General features: G+C 43.1%; 1 protein-coding gene across 1 annotated transcript in view; it reads right to left on the bottom strand.

Annotated features, from left to right (window-relative positions):
* Positions 1–24,923, bottom strand: part of HIP1 (huntingtin interacting protein 1) — a 352,795-nt gene that overhangs the window by 209,086 nt on the left and 118,786 nt on the right. The window contains exons 3-7 of the mRNA XM_085649657.1: positions 21,332–21,474; positions 20,503–20,559; positions 15,746–15,826; positions 11,755–11,831; positions 9,191–9,252 (exon numbers count right to left, since the gene is read on the bottom strand). Of these exons, the coding sequence (XP_085505783.1) occupies positions 9,191–9,252; positions 11,755–11,831; positions 15,746–15,826; positions 20,503–20,559; positions 21,332–21,474 (420 nt within the window). The remainder of the gene's footprint in view (positions 1–9,190; positions 9,253–11,754; positions 11,832–15,745; positions 15,827–20,502; positions 20,560–21,331; positions 21,475–24,923) is intronic.

Genomic DNA, 24,923 nt, shown 5'->3' with positions numbered 1-24,923 from the left:
GGAGATAGCTGCAACCTCTGCCGCAATTGAAGCAGTTTCTGTTAGGATAGAGGTAAGCTTATGTGCCTTTATCGAATGCTGAATATTCCAGTTGGAAACCGAAGTTACTATGCAGCAGCTTACTGCAGAGCATTATCTATAAACTCATCTCCGCACAAGGAAACATAGATAGTGGCTGATTATTGTGTTTCCATTTTTGAGCGTCAAAGAAATAAAGGTTAAACATATTCCAGAGGAGCCCAAAAATAGAACAGCAGTTAAAGTTCAGAAAGGGAAACTTCCTTCCGACATCTGGTTTGATGTTCCCGATGACTAGCTTGATTAGACCGTACTGCTATTTCATGTGGGTATTGGACCGAGGTACAAAGACGGCTCTTTAACCTGCCATTTGATGCCAATTATCTGAGCGGCCTAGGGATGGGAGTATAGTGATCTACATTCTCCCCATATTCCTCCCCTCCCCCCCAATTATACTAAAGAAAGACAACATGTTGTGCCCCATTCAGACGACAACACTGCACAACGTCATTGCCCTACGTGTATAAGGCAATTATCAGGCAGCCATCTACTGAAGGATCCTTGCACATCCAAATTGAAGAAAATGCCCCTGTTTGTGGTATGTGGCAAACATTGTCAATTTGTTGTACTACAAAGGTTCAGTTGGGCCAGCGCATTTGTGGTACAGAACTATGTACATGTCCTTTGGTGGACAGGGCCACTGACTCTCTGTACCTGCTGGGCTTTAAGGAAAACACTCAAGTAATTTCTGCCCCTTACTCAGAAGACATTTCTTGGGGGTCATATATTAACATTAAAAGCGGTAGCAACACCAGCTGTAGAGATGATCTTTGATTTCTATAAAGCAATCCTATATGTCACAGTCTTGGACAGTGCGAAAGGTGATGCAAGTGTTCAGAACAGAAGAAGACCATAAGGAGAGCATGCATTCACCTGGTATGTGACCATGAGCGGCGCTACAGTCAATGGTATCAGACAGCGGGGCACTGCGAGCAGACAGCACAGCACAGCCTACACTCCTGTACATAACAGAACATCTCAGTAAGCAGCAACCACCTTGACAAACAGTTCTCAGCGCCCCATTAGGAGTTCCCATCAATCATGATGGGGTCGGTAACATGAGTTAGCAGCACCTTTGGGACTACAAGTAACACAGGAATGAAACACGTTCTAGGTTTTTGACCCAGACTGTTTACCTGCTGAAATGAAGTACAAATGAAAACAACATGTAGCAAGCAAAGCTTGTAATCCTGATAATCCACCCCACCAGCAACTCCCAATGTCTGCATCATCAGTAGATCCTTTGGCGTGGAGGCAAAAGGGATTTGTGGATGGGAGGAAATACCATGTCAGAAACTGCTCAACTTCTATTGGTGGTCCTCGTGTTTGGGGACACACCAGGGAGATTTCATAGTCAGAGGGCCAGGGGCCGCAAGGCACATTCCTCCAACATATACACTACTGACCGTGGGCAGGGACCTAAAGTTTTTTAAATCCCATATACAAAAGAGTCCAAATCTGGATAGACGCAGAAGAGTTGTGTTCTACCCTAAAAACAGGGGTGGGTTCAATATGAAATCCTGTAGTGTAGTTACAAACAGAATATTTGATATGGAGCAATCAAGAAAGTGGTCAATTTAGGTCCACAGCATGTCCGAGGAGCACACAACAACACTACAGATACTCTCATCAAAAAACTAGTAGAAATTCACATATGGGAGCTAAATCAAGCTAGTCCATGCATTTCTCAGCATGAGGTTTCACACATAGGTGTACTCAGTAAAACTCAAAGGAAACAACATAGGCTATGCCCCTAGGAACCCATAGCTGAAATCAAAAGGCAGTGATCATAAGATCAATAGGTATTGGGAATTTCTTTACACTTTTCCAAGTAACTCAATAAATGGTCAGAAAATTCACAATGTTCCACAGGATGCTCTTTCTAATTGCACCAAAGTTCATCACGCAGCCATGGTACTCTCTCTTCTGATGAATGTACAATAAAAAGGCAATTCTGTAAAAAAGTCCAGAGCCACTCTAATCCTGCTCATTAACGCCCTTATTGCGCCACAATGCCATTATAGGGGGAACTTTTAAACTTGCCACTCACCCTAAAAATACCCTTGCCACTCAAAAATCCCTACCTGCCCTAAACCCTAAAAATACCCTTGTCACCAAAATACCCTTACCTACCGTAACCCCTAATAACCTTGCCACTCAAAAACCCCTACCCACCCTAAAATCAAAAAATGCCGTTATCACCCAAATATCCCTTCCTACCACAAAAATACCCTTGCCACCAAAATAGCCTCCTGTACCCTAAAAATACTCTAGCCACTAACTACCCTCATCCACCTCTAAACGCCCAAAAGGCATATTCAGCGCAACATTTTTGCATGGTAAAGGCATATGCGTTGTAATGGGTGGTGGTAATGGTAATGCGATGTAACGGGTGCGTTGTAAAGGCGGTTTCCAATAAGAACTACATACACCCTGATAAATTAACGACAACTCAGTGGAAGTGCCACATTACCAAATAGAGGCTCCGAGCAATATCTAGAATTCCCTTGCCTGACCCGGACTCTGACTCCAGAACTTACAACGGGCCGGGGATGGCAGCATCACGGTTATGTCTCTGCTCAGAAGCTGTGTAAAGAGAAGCTGGACTGTAGCCTGGGCGAGGGATCTCAGGACCTTTGTTGCGGATGAACCAAGAGCTGTTGTGTTCACGGCCAAGATGAGGGAAGCCTTTAGAACCCAAAGATTCAATTATAATGTATTTAAAATGTTCCTGATATGTGATTTACTTTTAGCACAAAAATTAAAATGCCACATATTGACAAAACTCTAAATTAAAAATGCTCTTTGTGGTTACCGAATAATCCCTGGTTTTACCTACCACCCAATGCACGCCCCACTCTCTTTGTTCATTTCCTACTCTAAATTTTAGAGTAATATTAAGGGACTGCTGTCTTTCTTTCTACTAGGATTTTGTGGTGAACTGCCAACACTTCATGCACAGACCATAACCTCTCTTTTCTCTGAAAATTGTTAAACATATGCAAGCAATCTGTCAATATGCTAAGCTCCCAAAGCCCGCCTCTTCATCCCACCAATCACATGCATGAACTCACACAGCCTCTGCTAATGACATCTAACTTCCAATAAATCAATTCATTTACCGAGGACAACTGATGTAAATGCACTGAATGAACTCCTTTGAGAGCAGCAAACTGAACCCAATAACCACAGAAGTATCCTTTAACCCTTGGGTTTCTAAGTAGCGCGCTGCTCGCCGCAAAGCACTTCAATGCCCAGCCTCGGGTAGGAAGCACAATAGTAGTAATAACGGTTTCGGTTGCATGAAAATAACCATAAAAGTGCATTTAAAATCAGAAATAACACATATCACAGTAGGGTAACAATAAAAATCACATTATTAAAATTGTGTATAGGATAAACAGCTTGCAATATATGCTGAAAGGGGTAGCCCAAGGTTAAGGGTTTCAAGGGGGTTCCCCACACTATCTGTGCTTTTGGGTACTCAGTGCCACACTATAGAACCTTTACTTACATAAACAGTACAGAACATACTAAACTGACTTCATGCAATTACCATGTAAGGAGTCTCAGAACAATCTAAGTATAAAAACTACAATATATATATATATATATAGAAAATGTAAGCACTATATACAAACAATTACAAACCAATGCATGTAAATTGGGGCATCTAGGTCTCACGGGTTAAATCCATCCTGCCAAAGTGGGGGAGGCAGAAACAAAAGGAAAATAATCAGAGACATCAGCGAAGCGAAGTAAACAATGCCTTACGCCAGGACGCACAAGAGAACCGAGGGCAGCCCATGCTGAATGAAGGTGAGCCAAGAGGCAGGCAGGGCGCATTTTAAGATAATGGGCAGGTCTGTGCCTCTGAATGGAATCTTTTTCTGGTCTAAGAATAGCTGTGGCGCTTGAACATGGAAACGAGATGACATCATGTGCCCGGTTTTAGCCACATTCCACCAGTCTGGGACATTTTGAGCTTCTGCGTGTTTATTGAAAAAAAATACAGGTTACTTAAGTAAAAGCTGTAACTTCCAACTTTCAAAATAAAGTCCTTGTTCTCATGACCTTTTCTGAATACACATTGCTCCCTTCCTTTCTGGCCCCCAGAGACAGGCACTCCTCACTGCCCAGGCTTTCCGGGCAGTCAGGTGAATGCTGGGGCTGGCTCTCCAAACAGTCTGAACCCATCTGTTTAGGTGGTGGCAGAAGAATAGGGCGTAGCCATGCCCATCCCGGTAGAGGGGTAAATAACTATACACATATGCCCCTGTGGCCATAAAGAGGCACTTGAACCTGCCAGCAGAAGCAAGATGTACTGCCAAGATCAGATGAGGGGTTAATGCCCCCAGGCCAATAATGAAAACATTTATTAATGCCAACTGCACGGTCCAAACTTTCAGGAAATAGACAAGGGCCCCTCTGTTATCGGTCTCAGCAGTGTATGGATTTGCCCGTCCAGACCTGATGTGTAAGAGAGGTGAATGCCCGTATCACAGCTACCCCAGCAGCGAGGTGAAGGGCTCTGCTCGGCATGTGGCACGCAGGCGCACTTATGTGGGGTGAATGCTCTCCCAAGACAACAGGGGCGATGACCTAAAAGCCTCTGTCCATAGTGATGTAAAGTCCCCTCCCAGCTGTGAGGGGTTGCCGTTGTGGAGCCTGTAACACATTCCTAGTCTAAAATTCTTATAGACACCAGTGCGCTGAAGGCCCTGGTAAAACAAGAAGCACAGTGGTCTAAAACCTCCTGCCTGGAGTGTACCCGCAAAGATGCACAGCTCCCCGCCAGCAGCAAGGTGAGCGTCACCAAATGGAGGTACATCCATGCCCACCAGCATCAAACACAAAAATAAAAGAAGGACAAACGTTTTTTAGAGAAGATTCCGGACCCAACCACTAGATGGTAGAATAATGCACAGCATGTGGATCCAGAAAAGATTCAAGCTGCGAAACTTCAGACATGTCTGTGATGTAGATTTAACCCTCCCGGGGCAGATTCACCTTCCAAAAGACCGCTCTGTGGAACGGCGCGTGTGCAGCATCAAAGTGAAGGGAAAGCCTTTCCTTAATGATTACCCTAGCGCCAGAAGTGAGGTGCACCCCAACAACCCAACCTACTGCAGTTGGGAGGTCAAGGCTGTTCCACAGGGTGTGTGCCAGTGAGGTAGTGCTGCGGGCCAGCCTATCTTAGCGCTAAGCAAGCGTGGCTGCACAGTCTATGGCACTCTCGGTGCCCGCAGCACACACTGCACACACTTGTATCCTTCAATCAAGGTTCTCTTGGACTCTCAGGGTTCATTCATATTAGATATCTACATTGTTTGCCTGCAGAGCAGCTGACGTCCAAAACAAAAGAGGGTCGTGAGCCCAGCTTCCGATGCCTGGCCTGTACCGACTGCTTCCCGTGGAGACAAGTCCCATCACTCGAGCAAAAGATACAAGCCAGCATCACGGTCATTCGGGCAGCAGATTCCGTCTTGTGCCCCACAGCTGTTGAGCAGACCTTCACCCAGTCCTGATATTTAACACCCGATCTTTGTATTCTGGGATTCCCAAATTTGACTTCACCACTTTAGATACAGGCCAGCTCGCTAAACCAACCGCAAGGTCTCAACGAAGGTGTCACATAGGATCAGGAAGCTGTCCCTTCTCTCTTGAAACCTACTGTTTTCAAATGTGGGAATGACTCAAATCCAAGCCTGAATCGCTATCGGATTCCAGGAGCGCCGATCCCGTTTGGATGCCAACATTCAGCTTTCAGAGAAGCAACTGGCTCAGCCGAAGAACAAAGGATCTAGAAACAGTTTCACGTCCCAGACTCGGGTCTTTCTCTGGAGGGCTGGGAATGTTCAGGACTGTACTGCAGGCTTGCGACATATTTAACAATGCAGCTCTGGGGGACAGTGGAGGCGTATGCCAGCCTTTCTGGGCCTTTCTGGGCCAACATAACGGGGGGCTGTAAAAGAAACACTATAAATGCATTCAGCTTTTTTACATCTTCGAGCGATCTCTCGGGAACAGAGAGTGTAAAGTAGCATCGTGGAGCAAGCAGTTTAGCTCAGTGGTAATAACTAGGTTTCCACTTTTGGTTTTTAATTTGGTCAGTTACGTGAGAAGAAAATACCACAGAACGTCTACCTCGGCCAAGACACGCAACCACCAGAGTTTACTTAATAAACCTGTGGAAACAGACTCAGGATTCTCAGGGAAGGTGTCCGGGCACAGATGGGATTGCCTAGGGCTCTCGAAGGTGAACCCAATGTGCGCCGTGCACAGGCCTTCAACTGTATCAATGCAGCGTTAAAGGACAGGCCGAATAATGGGAAACATAGGTTCGTTAATCCCATCGGATGCGAGGCTGCTGCACTCACTGCCATGACCCAATCATATTGAGAAAGCGGATAAACCCTGTTTGTTGACTGACCGTCAGCAACAATGGTGGCCACGTGCCTGGCTCGAAGAACAAAGTTAATCTTCCTAAAGAAATAGCCGAAGAGGGTAGAGGCAGCATCCACCATCCACCGGGGTCAGTCACTGCCAGTCGGCAGTCAACAATCATGTTTGGATTTTTTACTTATGGTACAGAACACCATGCTAAACTGAGTGACAAATCTCAGGGGTGCAGCAGTATTACTTTTCAGTCATTTCTGGTTCATCCCATATAGCTGACATGTGGTCTGAATGTCATCCCCAAGGCAGAAAGAAAACTCAAAAGATGAGACGAAAGCTGCCAATGAACGCCGTCTTACAGTCGTACTTGATCTGGGATCAGTGTTAAACACTGTTGATCATAATTCTCTACTTCATTAATTCTACTTGAGAATGAAGGTTCTGGACTGGTTTTGTCTTTCCTTAGGGTGGCAGTCAACTTGTGAAAATAGGATCCTTCAGATCTTCAACATTTCCCGTAAATCCAGGTGTGCTGCAGGGCTCAATTCTTGACTTTACCTATCCATCCTATACATGGAACACTATGGCACAATGAAACAAGACGAGCGCATATCCATACATCAATACGCTGATGGTCGTTGGCTATACCTCAGAGTCTGGAAGCATCCCATGAAATGGCAATACACTGGATGAGTTAATTCATCCTAAAAATTCACCCAAACAAAACAGAAGTCCTATCCTAAACCTCAACGTCAATAGCTTGGATATTCCACCCCCTATATGTATCTCTCCATCACTGATCTCTGTAATCAAAGTTTAAATATCACCAAACACAGCAGGAATCTTGCTGAGAGGATCATTTAAATACCCTCTGCTTAGGAAACTCAAACCCTCCATCCCACCCTTGGACTGCAAGCACTGGGCCTCAATTATCTTGACGGAAGCAAACACTACTTGCTGCCGCTCCCAAATCCACAACCGAGCCTCGCAAAACCATCCTCCATGCTGCAGTACAACTGCTATCTAAGAAATCAGGCATTACTCCTATCTTTTTTTTATTTTTTATATTTTTATTATTTTTAAATAAAACAACAAAACATCTTAGCAGGTGCATTGTAGACAAATTTCATTGGCTATATCCAACACAAGTCACAGGAAGCGATGATAGACAGCTAACGACATTATAAGTATCTTTCTTGCCCCCTTCGTCGTCGTCCACACCCCATAGTGCTTAGTTCCCAAATCTCTCTGCTAGGTAGGTGCCTACAGAGATATATCCCGCCCCCCCACGACAGTTTATATGGCTTGCAATATCGCAGTGTCTTCCCCTTACATCTCTAAATGGTAGTAACTCAACCATGGCTGCCAAATTTTCCTGAATTTCCGTGGACATACCCGTGTTTTGTATACCGTCTTTTCAGCTCCCATGTACAAATCCATGCCAGTGCTCCACTCTGTCAGAGTGGGAATTTCTTGGCTCCCCCAATAATTGGCTATGTCTCGTTTTGCTACGACAAGGCCTAGGTTACATAGCAGGAGCTGATATCTCGAAATATCCACATCCGTGTGTATGCCCAACAGAATATATTTAGGGTCTGCAGGGATGTGTATATGGAGTATATTGTGTAGTTCCAGCAGGATCCGTGTCAAGTAGTCACAAATTTGTTGGCAGTCCCATAAAGTATGGACAAAGGTACCGCGCTCTGTTTTGCGGCGCAGACACTCCAGTGTCTCCGCCCTGCCCATCGCGTGCAGCCATGCCCTGTCGTAGTATACCCTATGAAGAATTTTATATTGGACCAATCGTAGCCTAAGTTTAATAGCCACCTCTCTCGGATGCATTAGTGCCGTCACCCAGTCAATGTCATCTAATGCGCCCACAAGTCCTCCCACTTAACCCGAAGTGGCAATAAGTTATCGGGTGCGTTGTTTATCAAGGTTTTATATGTCCAGGAGACTGCTTTCTCTGGTATCTCTTCCTGGAGCAGCCGCCCTTCTAACGGCGCATATTCCGGCATTACTCCTATCTTAAACTAATCTCACTGGGGCCTTGTGGAGACAAAGACTTACTCTAAAGTGTCATTCATCACACACAAAACTCTTCATTTCAGTTGACGATCTTCATAAAGGACAAAATGACACCACAAGAAAAACACAAGGAACAAAACCAGCCAAAAACGAGAAATATCAAAACCCTCGAAAAAGCATGGTGCTAAATCGGACCTTTGCCTTTGTTTGGATCCCGGAGCGCACCAAGCTCCAACCAGATTTTTTATCTTTCAAATAAGACTTGAAGACTTAACTCTTCAGATTACATCTCCCCGACTAAATGAACATATACTTTCCACTTCTAATCAAACATACCAGTAGTTATTATTGCACATGCCCTGCTAAACAACTGGCTTATATAAGAAAATACTGAGAACAGATAAAGCCTGGGATACTCAAGTAACATCACTGGCTTGAGGGGAACAGTTGATCAATATAGTAGTGCAGAAATGGCTGTTCAATTTGAAAAAAGAAATGGACCCACAAGGGAATTAACAAATACTACTGACACCTCCAGACAAACGAGCAGAACTGATCATCAACGGTGTTGCATGCAGATGATAGGTAACAGCAGTCCTGCTGAGAAGCAGCAGCCACATGGCTAATGTAAACAAACTGACAGGAATCCAATGGAGCAAAGACACAGAGCGACAATCATGCTCACCTGTCTGGAAGAGATTCAGTTCCCACTCTAAATAGTCAAACATCTCCACTGTCAACTGGAAGCTGAAAGACAAAAAAAGGTAAGGCAAGGTTTGAGGGACAGAGTGAAAAGAAGGTTTAGGACTGGTCAATTTCTCTTATAATAGAAAACATTTTGCCTGGTGCATGAATTAACGCGTTGTTTGATCCCCTCTCCATTTTTATTTCTCATGTACTGCCTTATTTTCAGCCGGTATATATAGAACTCGTTTGCTAACTAGTTTATTCATCTTCTCCATCCTGAAGTTACCATAGCCCTGCTCACTTATTCATTTGGTTCTGACAGGGTAAATCCTGGAAATCTGCAATGCGTCCCGGAGTCGCATCTCCTCTTCCATCCTCATTTTGGTCCTGGCCGGTCTGTTCAGCGCGGTTTGCTCCTCTGTTCAGCGTGGTTTGCTCCTCTGTTCAGCGCGGTTTGCTCCTCTGTTCAGCGCGGTTTGCTCCTCTGTTCAGCGCGGTTTGCTCCTCTGTTCAGCGCGGTTTGCTCCTCTGTTCAGCGCGGTTTGCTCCTCTGTTCAGCGCGGTTTGCTCCTCTGTTCAGCGCGGTTTGCTCCTCTGTTCAGCGTGGTTTGCTCCTCTGTTGTTCTCCAATCACCCCAATGCTGCTCTCTTCTCAGCTCACCTGCCTCTGGTCCTGTGCTCTTCGCACCCCACTCTGCTGCTGGCATTCCTAGCTCCTGAGTCTGCTACTGGGATTAGCACCATTCTTTCTTTCTCTCTCCTACCAAAAGCCTTCTAAAATTGAAGCAGACACTTAATTTGAACTAATGAATATCTTAAGTTGTTGTGCTTTTTTTATTTCCCTGCTTAGTTTGTTTTCTACCTCAGCATTAACATGGAACACATGAACACTAACTTTTCTAGATGTGTCAGATGCGCTAGGTTTCTTCTGTGGTGTGCGCCCACACAGACACACACACCCGCACACACGTGTTCTCCCAGAAGCGCACACAGAATGACTCACATTGAAATTGAGAGAAGTGGATACACAAACAATGACACTCAAAGGTAGAGACATACATGCTTTAAGCAAGTAGACCTGCACACAAACATACAAAGACTTCCACAAGTCCAAGGTCACACTGGATATTGCCCCAGTATACTTCAGGGCTAAATCAAGAAAAAAACAATACCAACCCTCAGTTATACCATAGAAGAGGTTCTGAACCCTAACAAATGGAAATGCAACACTTGCGGAGGACATGCAGACTCCAAGCGGGGCACTAGAGCAGAAATAACAGAACCAAAATAAATAAAATGCACTGAGTCTCATAAATATTTTAAACATGTATTTACATGCTGGGGCTATGTGAATATAAAAGAGATCCACGCATGAAGCATGTCCATTACATAAAAAATAGTACACAGAAAAAGGTAAAGATGGGTTTAAAAGTAGGCTATTTCCGCAAGCGTTAATGTCGCCCAAGTCTTCCATTCAGTACCTACGAATGGCCAAGCCCTTACGATGCTAGTGGCCCTGTGAAGTCGTATTGTTCGTGCTCCTTTTTCATGAATCAAGTGTGGACCCTCTAAAACCTCTCTCTCCCTTCAAATCCTATCAACGAGCAGCGGAGCGAGCACGTGGCCCTCACAGCGCAGTTTGGGGGTCTGCAGGGTACACTGCATTTTCCTCCTTCTCACGCTTCATCAAGGAGCATCCATGGTCTTGTCCAATGACGGACTGTTACTTTCTTAAGGTATATTTGATGTATTTGCTTTTCATCCCTTGAGCCCTGCATACTCCTCATGTAGGATGATGCTGCACGTTGTTCTAATTGAGTTAAGAGACTTATTTCTACATACAAATGTCACTGATGTGTTCTGCTTTCATTTGCAGCAACAAACCCTCCACTTGTACTCGCATCACATCGTTTACATCCCTTATGCACTGTACTAAGATGCCTTCTAGGGCCCGTTTTGTGCTTAACAAACACTAAGAATGTTAATAAATAAACGAAAGGATAGCCATACACAAGAAACTCACAGGAACACAAGTCCAAACTAAGAGGGACACATTCTCATCCACAGGGTGCAAACACTCATGAAAAAGTGGAATCCTGACACGTGGATATCCACAACCCTAACAAAGTCATCCTAATTGACACAGACAAGCACAAGCATACATACAAAAGCAAGTGAAGAAGCACACAGAGTCACATGCATGCATACCAAAACAAAGACAACTATCATGCAAGGAGGTATCTAAGAGACAGACAAGCATACAAGGCCATGCACAAACACACATGAAGATGCACAGACGGGAAGATACACACAGATATGAGAAGAATGCATATTCCTCATACCCAGGCAGAAACACGGATTACATGCATAGACTGTGTCCCATTGCTCTTGTGCCTAAGAGCCCATCTTTTTCTTGTCTTAGGAAGGACAAGATGAGACTGAGATGCTGTCACATTTATAAATTAGTTGAGGGTTGTCTTGACCGTGCCATTTCCCAAGAAGCTACCTATATATACGGTTAATGTTTGACCATTAATGTAGAAAGCAAACTCGTATACTTACAAATTATTGACATCGTTCTCGCCCGCTTCATCCAGCTGCCGGTCACTCATCTGTAAGTTTCCGGGGAACCTTGGGTTCTGAAGAGGAAGAAAAGTCAGTAGGGGCCAAACAACATCTACTCTTTCTGCGCAAGCTCCAGAAATCTCCTACTTCAAAAGGCTCTTTGGAGGACAGGTTGCAATAAGAGGCCTTAATGATCCATCTACAGCACTAAGACTGAGAAGAGGGAGGTCTGATCTGGAGAAAGTGTTGGAGTTTTTGGGTTGGCCATCATAAAACTAGAAAATTGGGTGTGGTACTAAGTCAATAATGACATGCACCAGCAGAACTGTGTCTGAAGTTGCATATAAACAATATTCATGGACTTTAGAAGTGAAAATTGTGCTGAATTTGTAAGTGTCTGTAATATATCAGCATTGGATCTGAAATTTCACTGCAGGTTTCGATTACTTCAAACTTGCAAAGCTGCAAGTGCTTCTTCTGTATTAACATAGTGGTTCTAAAAGTAGGGATTCACAGTGCATGCGTAGCATGATCTAGGAAGCCTGAAAATGCATCCCTAGCATGTCTAAATTACACAACTTGATGTGCTACCTTTAGTTTAAGGACCTTACACAAGGAGTTATTACATTGCGGCAATTAGATCAGGAGTTATATATATATATATATATATGCTACAAAGTTAAATATGCTACAAAGGTAACAGTTAAGCATATAAAAAAACACTAATAATGTTTTATATTAAAATGAAATGAAGAAATTAATATGAACTACTTTAATAGTAAGTAAATTAAACTAATTTTCTTAAAAGTTAATTTTAAAGGAGATTGATATAAATATTTATACATATGTACACATGTAAAAATAATAAAAAAATGATTAAAATTTAATGAACTGTTTAAAATCTTTTTTTGAAATAATGCCAAGGTACATTTCAGGCTATGCAAACATATACAGCTAAATCTATATTTATTACATAGTGGTAGTTGCAACTGTGTAGTTATAGTTAGGCCTGAGTTTTAATAGGAAGAACTTTTTTTGGTTCGCTAATAACTTTGGAGCCTTTTACGAACCTTCACAAATCTTTAAAAAAAAAAAAAAAAAAAAAAAGAGGTCATCCACCTCTAACCAGAAAGTTTCACTGTGAAAAAGACTCCATGCTGGTTTCTTGCAAAATTGTAAATAAATTCCCACTTTGAAACTATCACGGGTGAGCACGACTTTGCTATGAGTGACGGCTTATTGAAAATATATATATATAGTCCCTGAAAACAACAAAGGTTAAGGTTTACGTTATGATTTGGTGTCGATATAAGGTAAAAACGAAATGTTTAAAAAACAAATCTCTCAAATTCATCGGTTATAATTTATTGAACTAACTCGTGCCCCTACCATGCACTGCACAAGGCCTCACATATTGCATCACTCATGACGGTAAATTACTGATGACATCTCAAATCACATCGTTGATAACATTATTGATGACATCATACAATCATTGTGACACCGTCCTATAGGATTTGTGGGCTTGAAGTAATTCAACACAATTACACCTGTGGACAATTTTCTATTCACCTTATTACCCTCTTGAAAACTTTACATGACCTGCAATTTTAAGTCAAGAGGCTTACAGGTATAGATTTACCACTTTAAAGACACCTTTTGTCAAGCCCTTTGGACATTGCTTCGTTGTTTGGTAAAATATGGTAGACACATTCCCAAGATGGGCATTATGGCATACAACATGAGAGCCAGGCTTACAAGAGCAGTCTGAGATAAACCATCTTTAACTGAGACATCCTAACATTCTACATTATTCATTAATATGCAATGCCTTAAAATCTTTAGTGAAGTTCCAGAAATAAACATGCACAGCTTATAGAATATGTCTGTATTACACCTATTTAACATGGGCACGTGTCAAGATATTCACTGGTGGTTAATGTATTGTCAAAAGCAGCTTCGGCTTTGTTTTTTGAGATTTTTTAGAACAGGCTTTGGCTCGAAGCCACATCCTACTTTCAAACATAACTCTACAACCCACATCAGGTGCGCTCAGCCTTTACCTTGTAGTTTTTCCTACATCCACATTCTGTGTGATTGGTAAACTTTGAACCATATAACTTTTAAAATGCACAATTACACTAGTCTCCAGGGATCACGCTATTGACCATTGACCCATACTTGTGCACTGTGTATTTAACTATGGTGTTATCACTCCTGAGATAAATACTACAAATGTAAAGGTACTCCTGATGTATTTACCTCCAATTAATGATCCCCAGATGTAAAAAACACAAAATAAAGACCGTCAATCTACAATTTAATTACATTCACCTTTTAAAAAAAAAATGCCACAGGGAGATTAAGTGGTTTGTAGCACCACAGGTGCAAGAGTGAGTCTGAAAGGAAACCTATTTTGGTACCCTAATTCTTCTGCGGGTATCCAGGAAGATTTGGGTAGGTCACCTCACCCACGGATTGTTGCAGGATGCTACATCCTAGGCGCAAGAAATCAGAATATGGGTACAGACTCAAAATTACACTGAGGTGAAAAATAAGGCAAGAAATGGGGGCAGATCCAAAAATCAGAGACGGGGTCGAAATCTGGAAAGGGGCTAGAAGCCCTGGAAGGGGAGCAAGGAATCCAAGATGAGTGGGGAAGACCATGGTTGAAAATGGACAGAGATAAGGCAAAAGCTGTCAAAGAGAGCAGTAAGGAACCCGTGAGTGGGGGTCAGGAATCTGGGCATGGAGGAGAGCAAAGAAGAAGAGAAAGGAACAGGTTTCAATAAGCATTAGGGCATGGTGCCCTGAAAGAGGAGATAGGGTTGCAAGGAATCTGAGAAGTGGGCAAGCAATCCTGAAACACGGTAGTTGAAACCTGGAAATATGAGAAATGAATCAGAAATATGGGATAAAATCCGGAAAGGGGGGAGGGGGCTGATGACTCTTGAAATGGTGGCAACAAATCTGGGGGGGGGGGCGTGAAGGGAAGAGGGTCAGAGATAAGCAATGAATCCTGAAAAGATGGTGGGGAATGCAAACAATGCAGAGACAACAAAGCTTGAAGGAGGGGGCTAAGGAATTAAGGAAAGGAGATAGATGTGGGGAGGTAGAAGGAATCCAGTGCGAGCACACAGAAATCCAGAAGAGTGGGTACAGAATCAAAACATGGGGCAAGTGATCCAGAAAGGTGGTTTAGAAGTCTGGAAGTGTATAAGCAATTGATAAGGACTATCAATAAGGGATCTAGACATGGAGGTAGTATCAGAAAAAAGGGGAAGACAAGGAGAAGTAAGAAATTAGGAAGAAGCACCACATTACCAAGAGATAGGATTTTAAGAAGAGTACAAGGGATCATTGAGTGGGGGTAGTAAAAGGAGCAAGTGTAAGGATGAGAAGGTTTTTTTAATAATTTTCTAAGGGTGAATAAGTAATACAGGAGAGATGGGGTAAGGACTCATAAAATGTGCAGTGGTGCATGAAATAGGTAGGAATCTCCAGGAAAGAAGCCAGGGAAACCAAGAAAAAGTAAGGGAATCCAGGAGGAAAGTCATCTGGGAAAGAGTAAAGGAAGTAGGTATGGACTAGTGAAGGCCGAGAAGGAATAATAAATGGGGAAAAGAACAAGAAACACAGGTTGTCATTCTGGGGCTGGTAAAGAAACCAGCAAAAGGAATTAGAGAATGAAAAGGGAATCAGAAAGGCATGCATGAAATCAGAAAAAGTCAGAGAATCAGTAAGAGGGTAAGACCCAGGGTGAGATATTAAACAAGGGGCTATAATGGAGGCGGGAAGGCAGCTACAAAAAATAAGGAAGAGGATAAGGAATCTAAAAGGTGTTTAAGGTGTTGAATGACCCAGGATGAAAAGAAAAAAACAATCACAAAGGGGAAACAAATAATGAAATGTATAAGGTATCCAGGTGTTCAAGAAGGAAGTAGTATGGTACTGGAAAGCAGATAAGAAATTACAAAGGAGTTCTTACTTTGGTATGGAATTCCATTTTTGTCCTTAGTAGTTTCAGGTAGATGCTGCACAGCTGCCCGTATCCCTCACTCAAATGGCCCTACCAGAAAAAGAAAAAGAGGACAGAATGAAACATAAAATCAAAAGAACAATTGAAGCCGCTCAAGCAATCTTATGTTAACCCTCTGATCACCCACACTAAAATGAGAAGAAACAGATACACCAAAGGCGATTGCCTTTCCGCATTGTGTTTTCTCTACTAACACAAGCCATGGACATTTATTTAATCACACACATAACACCAAGAGGTATTTCATGAGGGGTGGCGGGGGGGGTAGTGGTATGGTTAGGGTGGAGGCAATTCGTGGCTCTGCCAAGAGTACCAATTTATGGACTAGATGCTCATGAAAAAAGGTGGCGAATCGAAATATGATTAGTCTGATTAGCCATACGGGACCTTGTCCATATGAGGGTGTGTTGTGGTAGCAAAAAGACCTTTACGGAGCACACACCTAATAGAAATAAGTGTCTCTTTGGCAAGTGTCTTCTTGGCATTTGGAGAAATCGACGTAAGGCTACGCGGAACTCTGCGTAGTGAAAAAAAAATCCTGTGCGTAGTTCTGCAAGTGGCGGAGTGTGGGCGCATTCTGCCGTTCGCCCTGATCTTCCTGCCGCTCGAGTAGAAATTCTACCCAAGCGGCTGCTCGCACTCGTCAATTTACCGGTGGAGTGCGCGAGCGGGGAAAAAACTGCTGCACTATGCGGAGCGGAGTTTTCTGCACTCTGCGAGCTCAGCAGAGCGCGGATGAAGAAAACTCTGCAAACTCCACGAACGGAGCGGAGTTCACCGCCCAGCCTACAATTCGAGGCTATTATTGTGAAATTGAAGTATGTATAAAAGTGGTATGCAGCAACAGTACAAAATGGTCAAAACAATGACTGACAAAAACAGTAAACTTTGATGATTTAAAGTACAATTGGAATCTAAGTGGGGTTTCCAGGTGCTACAATAGTTGAAAAAGAGGCCAGATTATATTAACCTGTTTTTTTATATTTGCCACCAGGTGGCATTAATCTTGTTAATGTGGAGTGCATTACGATATCCAATCAGCTCACGGTTCGTCTGACATTATCATGATGTGAATACCTATATTTCACCAATTCTACAAACGTTTTTATTATTTGTTTGCTAAGTATCTGAAAGTGCTATTAAAAAGCTTAAACATAATGTTGAAACTAAAGAATATTTAAATAAGCAAATATACCTATATGCAGGGTAAAAAAATGGGGAACTCCAAGTGGTACGGCTGCTTCGATGCTAGGAAAAGGCTCCAATGCAGAGAAAAGGCTGCAAGTAAGTGATGAGAGCCACAGCAGGACTTAAGAAATTTGTTTGCACCTTTGCGATCCATAATACACAAATCAACATGCTCATCTTTGCTATTTCTGAGAAGTGCATTTAACACCTGAATAAAGGGACGAGAGAATAAAATGAAGATTTCCACAACTATATGTACACAAACATCAAGAATGGATCTTTAACCCTTAACGTTGTTAGCGAATGGCCAGACGCAGAAGCAATCAGTAAGTACTGAGAGCAGGAAAGAAATACTCAGTCAATAAGACGTAAGTGATTTTAATGCCTTTCTCTCGCTCTTGAAGGCGTCATGCTCTAATCAAGAAGGGATAGTGAACTGAAGGTGAAGGCGCTATGCTACAATCAAGAAGGCATAGTGAACTAAAGGTGAAGAGGTCATCCTCCAACCAAGAAGGGATAGTGAACTAAGGGTGAAAGTGTCCTGCTCCAATCAAGAAAGGATAGTGGACTGATGGTGAGGGTGTCCTGCTCCAATCAAGAAAGGATAGTGAACTGAGGGTGAAGGTGTCATGCTTCAGTCAAGACGGAATAGTTAACTAGAGGTGATAATCTGCTTGGCAACACAATAAACACACTGAGTTGAAATAAGGGCAGGTTGGTCTACCAACAAGAAGGACCTAAAAGGTGATCCACTTTAGGCGTGAGCCCAAACTATCAGGTCTAGCTAAAGGAATAGCTCATACCTCCAGGTATGAGTTTCTATCTATAACTCGTAAGCACTGTGTGCTCCTAGGCTGATAGCCATATGCAACACATGGACTGCGATCAATGGGGTTTCAAGAGCACTAAGACAAGGCCTTAAGTCCTATTCAAAAGAGGATGGTAGGCTTTTCAAATAAAACAAAGTCTTCAACCAAATTGAACAGTTCCCATATAAATCATTTAGCTCATGTACCAGTCACACTGCTAACACCAGATATCAATTTATGATATCAAACTCCTTAGAAACTGTTTTCCAAATCAAATTTTAAGGTATCAGACCCAACCTTTAAAATAATATAGGTTGTATGTAGAATATAGTGAAGTATTCAGCAGAGTACTTACACGCCAGAATCTATCCCAGATGTGGGCTTGTTCTTAGACCACAATACAATTAGAAATGATTAAAATACTACAGTAACAGGTCTTAAATGTAATAACCAATTGCTCTGTAAAGCAAGAGTTGCAATGTTAGAAAGGACCCGGCACTTCTAGATCTTGTATAAAGGTAATAGTTCTTAAAAGAGCAATATGCATATTCCCGAATGACAACACCATCTCCTCCTGTTTTAGTTGCACATCGATGGGACAGATCTCACTATGGATGCAATTGGACATTTCTCCGAGATGATCCAGAGGCTGACAAAAATTAGCAAAGAGATATAGACTTAGTTAATGCTACTCAATACAGATAAAGGCATGACCATGCCGCATGTTGTGGCAGAGCATCATTTCAAATCAGGAATGAATTTCCACACAAGCAATCGGATGTCTGAAGCCAATGTTGTCCATGACAGCCTAGTGGCCGGCACAATGTGTGTTGCAGTTCACGTGTGACATTTAATCTCTGTGCCGTTGGTGTATATCCTGCATCATAGATCTAAATTGTTGGAGCTCCTGAAGTAAATTGGTTGCAAACCTATTACCTGAATGTAAACCTATGGAGAGTGGGTAAGATCAGGATTGGACAATCAATGCTGAAAACTGGGTTAACAATAACTGACATGTATAAACAACTCAGAGCCGTATTCAGAATTGCACACGCGTGTTATCTTAAATTTCTATGGAAAATTGTCATAGATACTCAAAAGGAAGATGATAAATATGAAAACACAAATGCTTGTTTTGAAGAAAGAAACATGAAGAATCCCACTTGATGACTTATTAAGTAAATACCAGTTTACATGAGGGAACAAACAAAACAAAATGAAAAGAAATATACGGGGGCTGAGACGGTGATATGAACAAAGGAGCTGGTCAAATTTTGAGGTGGTTGAGGTTTTATATGTTTGTTTCATTATTGTTTCTTGACAGTGGATATGGATTCGGCTGAGGGACTCAACGGGATATCCTGGCGTGCTCATGTATGGGAATAATGGGCCGTACATACCAATGCTTAAGATCTGTACTTTATAAGGGGTTCCGTACAACGGGGTGGAGTTTCCATGTTGCGACCCAAACGTGTCCCTATCATATGCGCCATATAATGCTGTTTCACCAAAGGAACTCATATGTAAGTGTACCGAATTTCTGTAATTGTGTTTGAAAACTGAATAAAAACAGATGATAAAAAAAAAAAAGAAAAAAAAGAAAAGAAAAGATGTCCGGTTTGGGAGTGTGCTAAATTATTGTGGAATTGATGGCATAAATGTGAACACCACAAAATAACACACTATGCCTCTATGAGGCTTATAGAAAGAGCAAGAAGAAGCAAGAATGATTTTTCAAAGTTCCATAGTACTTGAAACAGTCAAACATTGATGCAAAGCTCCTTCTTTCGCTGCCAACCGGTTATATCTTCAGTGCTAAACAAGCTTTTTTTAATAGGACATAATATTGTAAAGGAGAATGAAATCAATGGAAACATTTGGTGAGGCATTGGGGAGATAGAACGGGCTCATGTGGGAATCAAGAACAAAATAAAAGACCTCTCTAAAAGAGAGGGTTGGGGAACAGCAATCCACACTACTACAGTAGCGGCCCGTCCTCTGCCAGAGTGGCGAGCCGGGCTGAGGTGGGGTAAGGGGTGAGGTATGAAGGGGGTGGGAGGGAGGGGGGGGAGGGGGTTCAGGGACGAAAAAAAACACAAAAACAAAATTTAAAGAAAATTCACCTGAACATCGCCACATTCTACTCCTCCAGGTTTCCTCTTCTGGGCACAGGCTCCCAGACTGCACTGCGGCCAATCATGAAGCTGCATGAAAGCAGCATCGGGATTGGCCTGAGCGCCAGCAACCTGCGCCCCCAGGCAGACTGAGAGCCTGTGCCTGCTCTCTCCAGCCCCAGCAACGCAGCTGGGGCTGGAGACAGCTTCAATTCACATGAGGGTTTGGCCGGCCTGAGACGGCCAGCCAAACCCTCATGCGCAGTGAAAGGAGTGCCCACCACTCCCCCACCAGAAGTGTCATCCCCTGGACCTGCCCCCAAGACTCCTCAGAGTCCTGGGGTCGGGTCCAGGGGATTAAAATAAAACGATAATAAAACTGGTTTAAACCCCGTTTTATTTGCTGGTGGTGGCAGGGGGTGCGGTGCTCCTCCGCTCTAATGGAGAGGCCGCCGCTGCACTACTACAAGATATTACTGGGACCTTCCATACTACCAGCCTTTCTCTCAGTATTCTTTCTTTTTCTGCCAGAGAAGATGCAGGAGGTCTTCTAGATGGGGGCTCAGGACATGCTGTGGCTCGTGGAGGAACTCACCCACATTCTGCTCATGTCACCCAATTCATTCTTATAGCGCAACGAGTCCTTGAGCACCTGCAAATTGAAAGAAAAGAGAACCATTAGATTCTGGTGAAAGGAAAAGCACTACTAGCGGATGGTCATGTAACAGCGGTCAGTTAACAGATGGAAAGAGATTATCAGAGTCCGGTCAAGACAAAAAGTAAAGTATTCTAGACGGCATATCAAGAGAAGGGAAGAGGACAAACCTACGCTGTGAAGATCCAGCACAGGGGTTAAGGAGATCACCAGGAACTAAGCCAGCAGAGATAGATCGATTGAGTAGCAGGAAAAATGGTAGAGGTTAATTGAGGTTCCCAAAGGGGAAATAATTCCGAAGGGGATACATTCATCACGTTGGTAAGCAAGAAGTGATCGTTGCCTTCAAAGCATTAAGGGGACTGGGCAACTCCTTGCACACGAGGAGGCTCTAGGATAATATGAGCTCATGGACTGAAGAGGTGCTATTGGATGAAAAATGAGGGCAGAGGGCATTAGGAATAGAACATGAGATGACAAAGCAAAAGGCAGGCATTGAAAGAGACAATAGAGAAACAGTGAGGGAAAGAGAGAGAGAGTGCCATCGATGGGTGGGTTAAGGAAGCTGTCAGAAGATGGCAGCGTGGGAAAGACCATCAGACACCCACAGACAGAGCAATAAATGCTGGGGAAAATGGTTAATTAGTAAACCAAAGCGGAGCAGAAGACGTTGTGGCACAGAAAATCAAAGGTTGACAAAGAGGGTGCGGCAGGAGCATCAGCGCAACCTCTGGGAGGAAGAGACCCCAGGCAACAGAAAGGTGCTTACATAGGGATGCCCATCACGTAGCAGCTTGTGGAAGACGTGGCAGAATTTCCAGCAGAGGACAGCATTGCTCGACAGGGGAAGCCGGTTGACGACAATCCAGAATGTATGTGCTCCCTTCTCGTGGTGTGTTCCCAGGATGCATGGTGAAGCTGGAGTCAAGGAAAACAAAGAAAAAGAAACAGAAAGGCCCTAGGACTCCTGCCAGAGGGACCCTGTCGACTCCCTGGAAGTGTTCAGAAGTAAAACACTGGAATCTCCCTCTAGGAGAATCTCAAAAGGCATTATGAGCTGGGTGAGCCCAAAGGCAGAGGCTAATTTCAATACCTAGACGCTAAACCTCCAAAATAATTGTGTAAACAAAATATATATATAAATACAAAAAGAGTTTATTGATGTAGCCTAGATTAGAGGAAGCGTACAACCTGCCCAGAGCACAGCATGCTCCAATGCCAACCCAAGTATGCTTTCTGGACAAAAGCCTACATTTGTGAAAAGTACCTTGTGTGCCCTGCACCGGAAAGGCTGACACTGTAGTCACTTCTGCTTCTTTCCGGAGCACTCTCTCTTCTTTATAACTGCTCCAGAACACTCTAAAGCAGAGTCAAAGCCTTGCCTGATTTAGGAAACCACAAATACTAAATACAAGTCTTCTACATTTAAAAAGCCACAGAATCTGACCAACTATTTCCACCCTCAATAAAGGGGATGGTAGTTATTTACCACATGACAAAGAGAGACATGGTCATTGGGGACATTGGACTAGTCACAGAACCCTTGACGCCGGCCCCTCTTTGCAGGCTGAAGTGTGCAGGCAGGCCAGCAGCCACACAATAAAGCACCAGCACATACACAGCGCTTTGAAGAAAGTGTAAAAACATTTGCGTTTGATTTTATCGTTATCGCATTTAATTAATAATTTTATTTGACCTATATTATAATACGTCTATGGCAATTACAGATCAAGTTAGGCTATCCATGCTAGAAGATCTGCTGGATGATATAAGGGTTGTCCCGCAGTCATGTAGGAATATAATGGCCTTGTTCGTCTTACTGCCCGAGAGAGCAGTGGCATTAAGTTAGGCTAGGAGGCCGGGGCTGAAGGTGAAGGACTGGATCAAAGACCTTTCACTCTGCAATGATAAATCTGAGACTCACGTGTCCCTGCTCCCCCACACCTACATGCCAATGGACATGTGGGGGCCGTTAAGAACATACACACTCGACCAAGAAGTGTCTCTAGGGAAGGACATTAATATACAATCGTCATTATTTTATTCTATAGGATATTAGAAATGGCTGTCAGTATGCTTATAGTTATGAAGTATGTTACACAATGTGTTTATGCCAAACACCAGTCTGCTTTATATATGAACATGACTTTATGCAAAATGATTCTGTGAAACATCGTTCAGATCTGTAATTGCCATAGACGTATTATAATATAGGTCAAATAAAATTGTTAATTAAATGCGATAACGATAAAATCAAACACTTTCTATCAGAGCAAGGAAGGTGGTCCTACCAGATTAACTATCCTGTCCTAAATGAAATATCTTGCACGTGACAATTTTTTAAAAGTTCTTTTTGTGGGTAAAAAGAGAAGTAGGAAGCACTGTTTAAATGTTTTTACACTAATTGGCGGACAGTTGGGCGTTAAAACTTCATGATCTTAAAACCTTACCACATTATCTGTCATCCTCCATGAAGCCATCGGTGAAACACCAGTTAATGAGACTACGCTTTGGACTAATCCTCCTGATGGCGTACAAGTATGGACGGAGGTACAAGGCAGATACGCCCTCTCAGTGTCGTTTTTCCAACAATGGGGAAGAAAACGGAATACACGTTTTGTGCATCTGTAGAATTTTACTCCCCTTTCGAACTTTTTGGCTGCGCCCCATCTTGGAGAATTCTCAATGTGCGGACATGCCAAGAAGCCTTAGAGGAGTGTATGAAGGGGGACTCAGCTCAAATGGCCGCCCGATTTGTAAAATTCATGATTAAGATTAACTCAATTGTACCGGCAGATACCACCCATGAACCTCTGCTGTGTCAGCCATGAACTTCCTCCCCTTTCCCTTTAAAAAAAAACAAAACAAAAAAATGTTTTTAAATCGAGAGCGGAAAGTGCTTTTTATGTTCTTTTTGTATGAATTGCAATGATTTTAATTAATTGTGCAAATAAATATATCTGTACACTAATGGGCACCACGTAGTTTTTTTGGGCCTGGAAGAGAGGCCAGATGGGTTATAACTTCAGACACCCTGTCTAACGGGGCAGCCACCAGGCATGAACTTCTCAGCTGAGCAGGGCATTTCCTACCTTTAGTACAGTGGATCCATGGAGGTGCACTCCACTCAGGAGCTTGAAGGTAAGTGACATAATACTATCCAGCACAAGACCAATGTAGCTTAGTAATCTCTCCAAGAGAGGTGCGGTTTAGACTGGTTTGAAGTGGGTATCATGGTTGCTTAGAACTTGTGTCTGACGTGATGATGACAGTTCTATTGGAATCCTGGTGCGGAATGTTGGGACGTTCACGCAAGGGTAGGTACCCACGCCACGTCCTTCAAGAACATTAATCTTATTCCTACTTTCATGTAGTCTGGGATGTTTTCAAGTCTGCAAGTCCACTTTAGAGCTTGGAAAAGAGGTGCTGCCTGTCTTGCCTGTTTTTTTGGAGCTACCCATGCATACGTTTTCCCCCAGTGATGGCGGCAATCATACAAACCCGCTAGAGGTGCCAGGGGTGGTCACAGGGCACCTCACACCCCTCACGCGCATTGTCCGATAGGGAGGCTGTGCTTAGCTCCCTGCTTCAGGCCAAGGGAGGGGACTCAGAGAAAATCTTTCTTTTTTGCATCTTATTTTTCTCCCAAAGTTTGCAAACATTGGGAGGAAAATAGTTGCGTTTCCACTATGCATATTCGAAGAGTTTTGCGCGCGCACTGGTGGTCTATTGTCCAGGCATGCCCACTTCAGAATCTGAAAACGTATCTCCATAGGTTTACAAGCGCACTGGACACTCACATTCGGCCTCATGTCTCCAAAATGTCTCAACGGTTCTCACTAAAGCAGGAAATGGAAAGAAATAACCGCAAAGCTGCTGCATCAAACATTTGGTAACCATCCATTCAGCAGTTTTAGAGTTCGGTGTGGAGAGAAGTCTGCTATGGGATATCTGATTTTGAAGGTGAGTTTAGACTCATCTTTGCCCTAACTTCTGAATCGGTCGACCAATCAGATGTCACCTTACACACTTGTTTCTTTACGTTTGGTGCCAATTGGGCGAGGTGGGGGCGGGGGCAGAGAGAGGTGGCAAAGTTATTAAGGATACAAACACCTGACTTTTAACAAACGAAAGCGTCTACCTTAACAATAAAGGAGAGAGACAGCCTCTGTAATATGCAAGTTCACCCGCACACAAACACACACACACACAACAGTTCCTTAATGAAAATAATACCTTAGAGGTAAAATTCTTGGTTTTCGATAGATAACTTTCAATAAATAAAAAGCATTGGCAAAGCCAATAGGTCTCGCATTGTTGACCTGTTTGCTGTGCCAATGCTTTTTGCTGATGTTGTGCAG

The sequence above is a fragment of the Triturus cristatus genome, chromosome 3_2, assembly GCF_964204655.1.
Source record: "Triturus cristatus chromosome 3_2, aTriCri1.1, whole genome shotgun sequence".
Lineage (NCBI taxonomy): Eukaryota > Metazoa > Chordata > Amphibia > Caudata > Salamandridae > Triturus > Triturus cristatus.
Note: the sequence above shows the minus strand (reverse complement) of the source record. Positions and strands in the feature narration are given on the sequence as shown.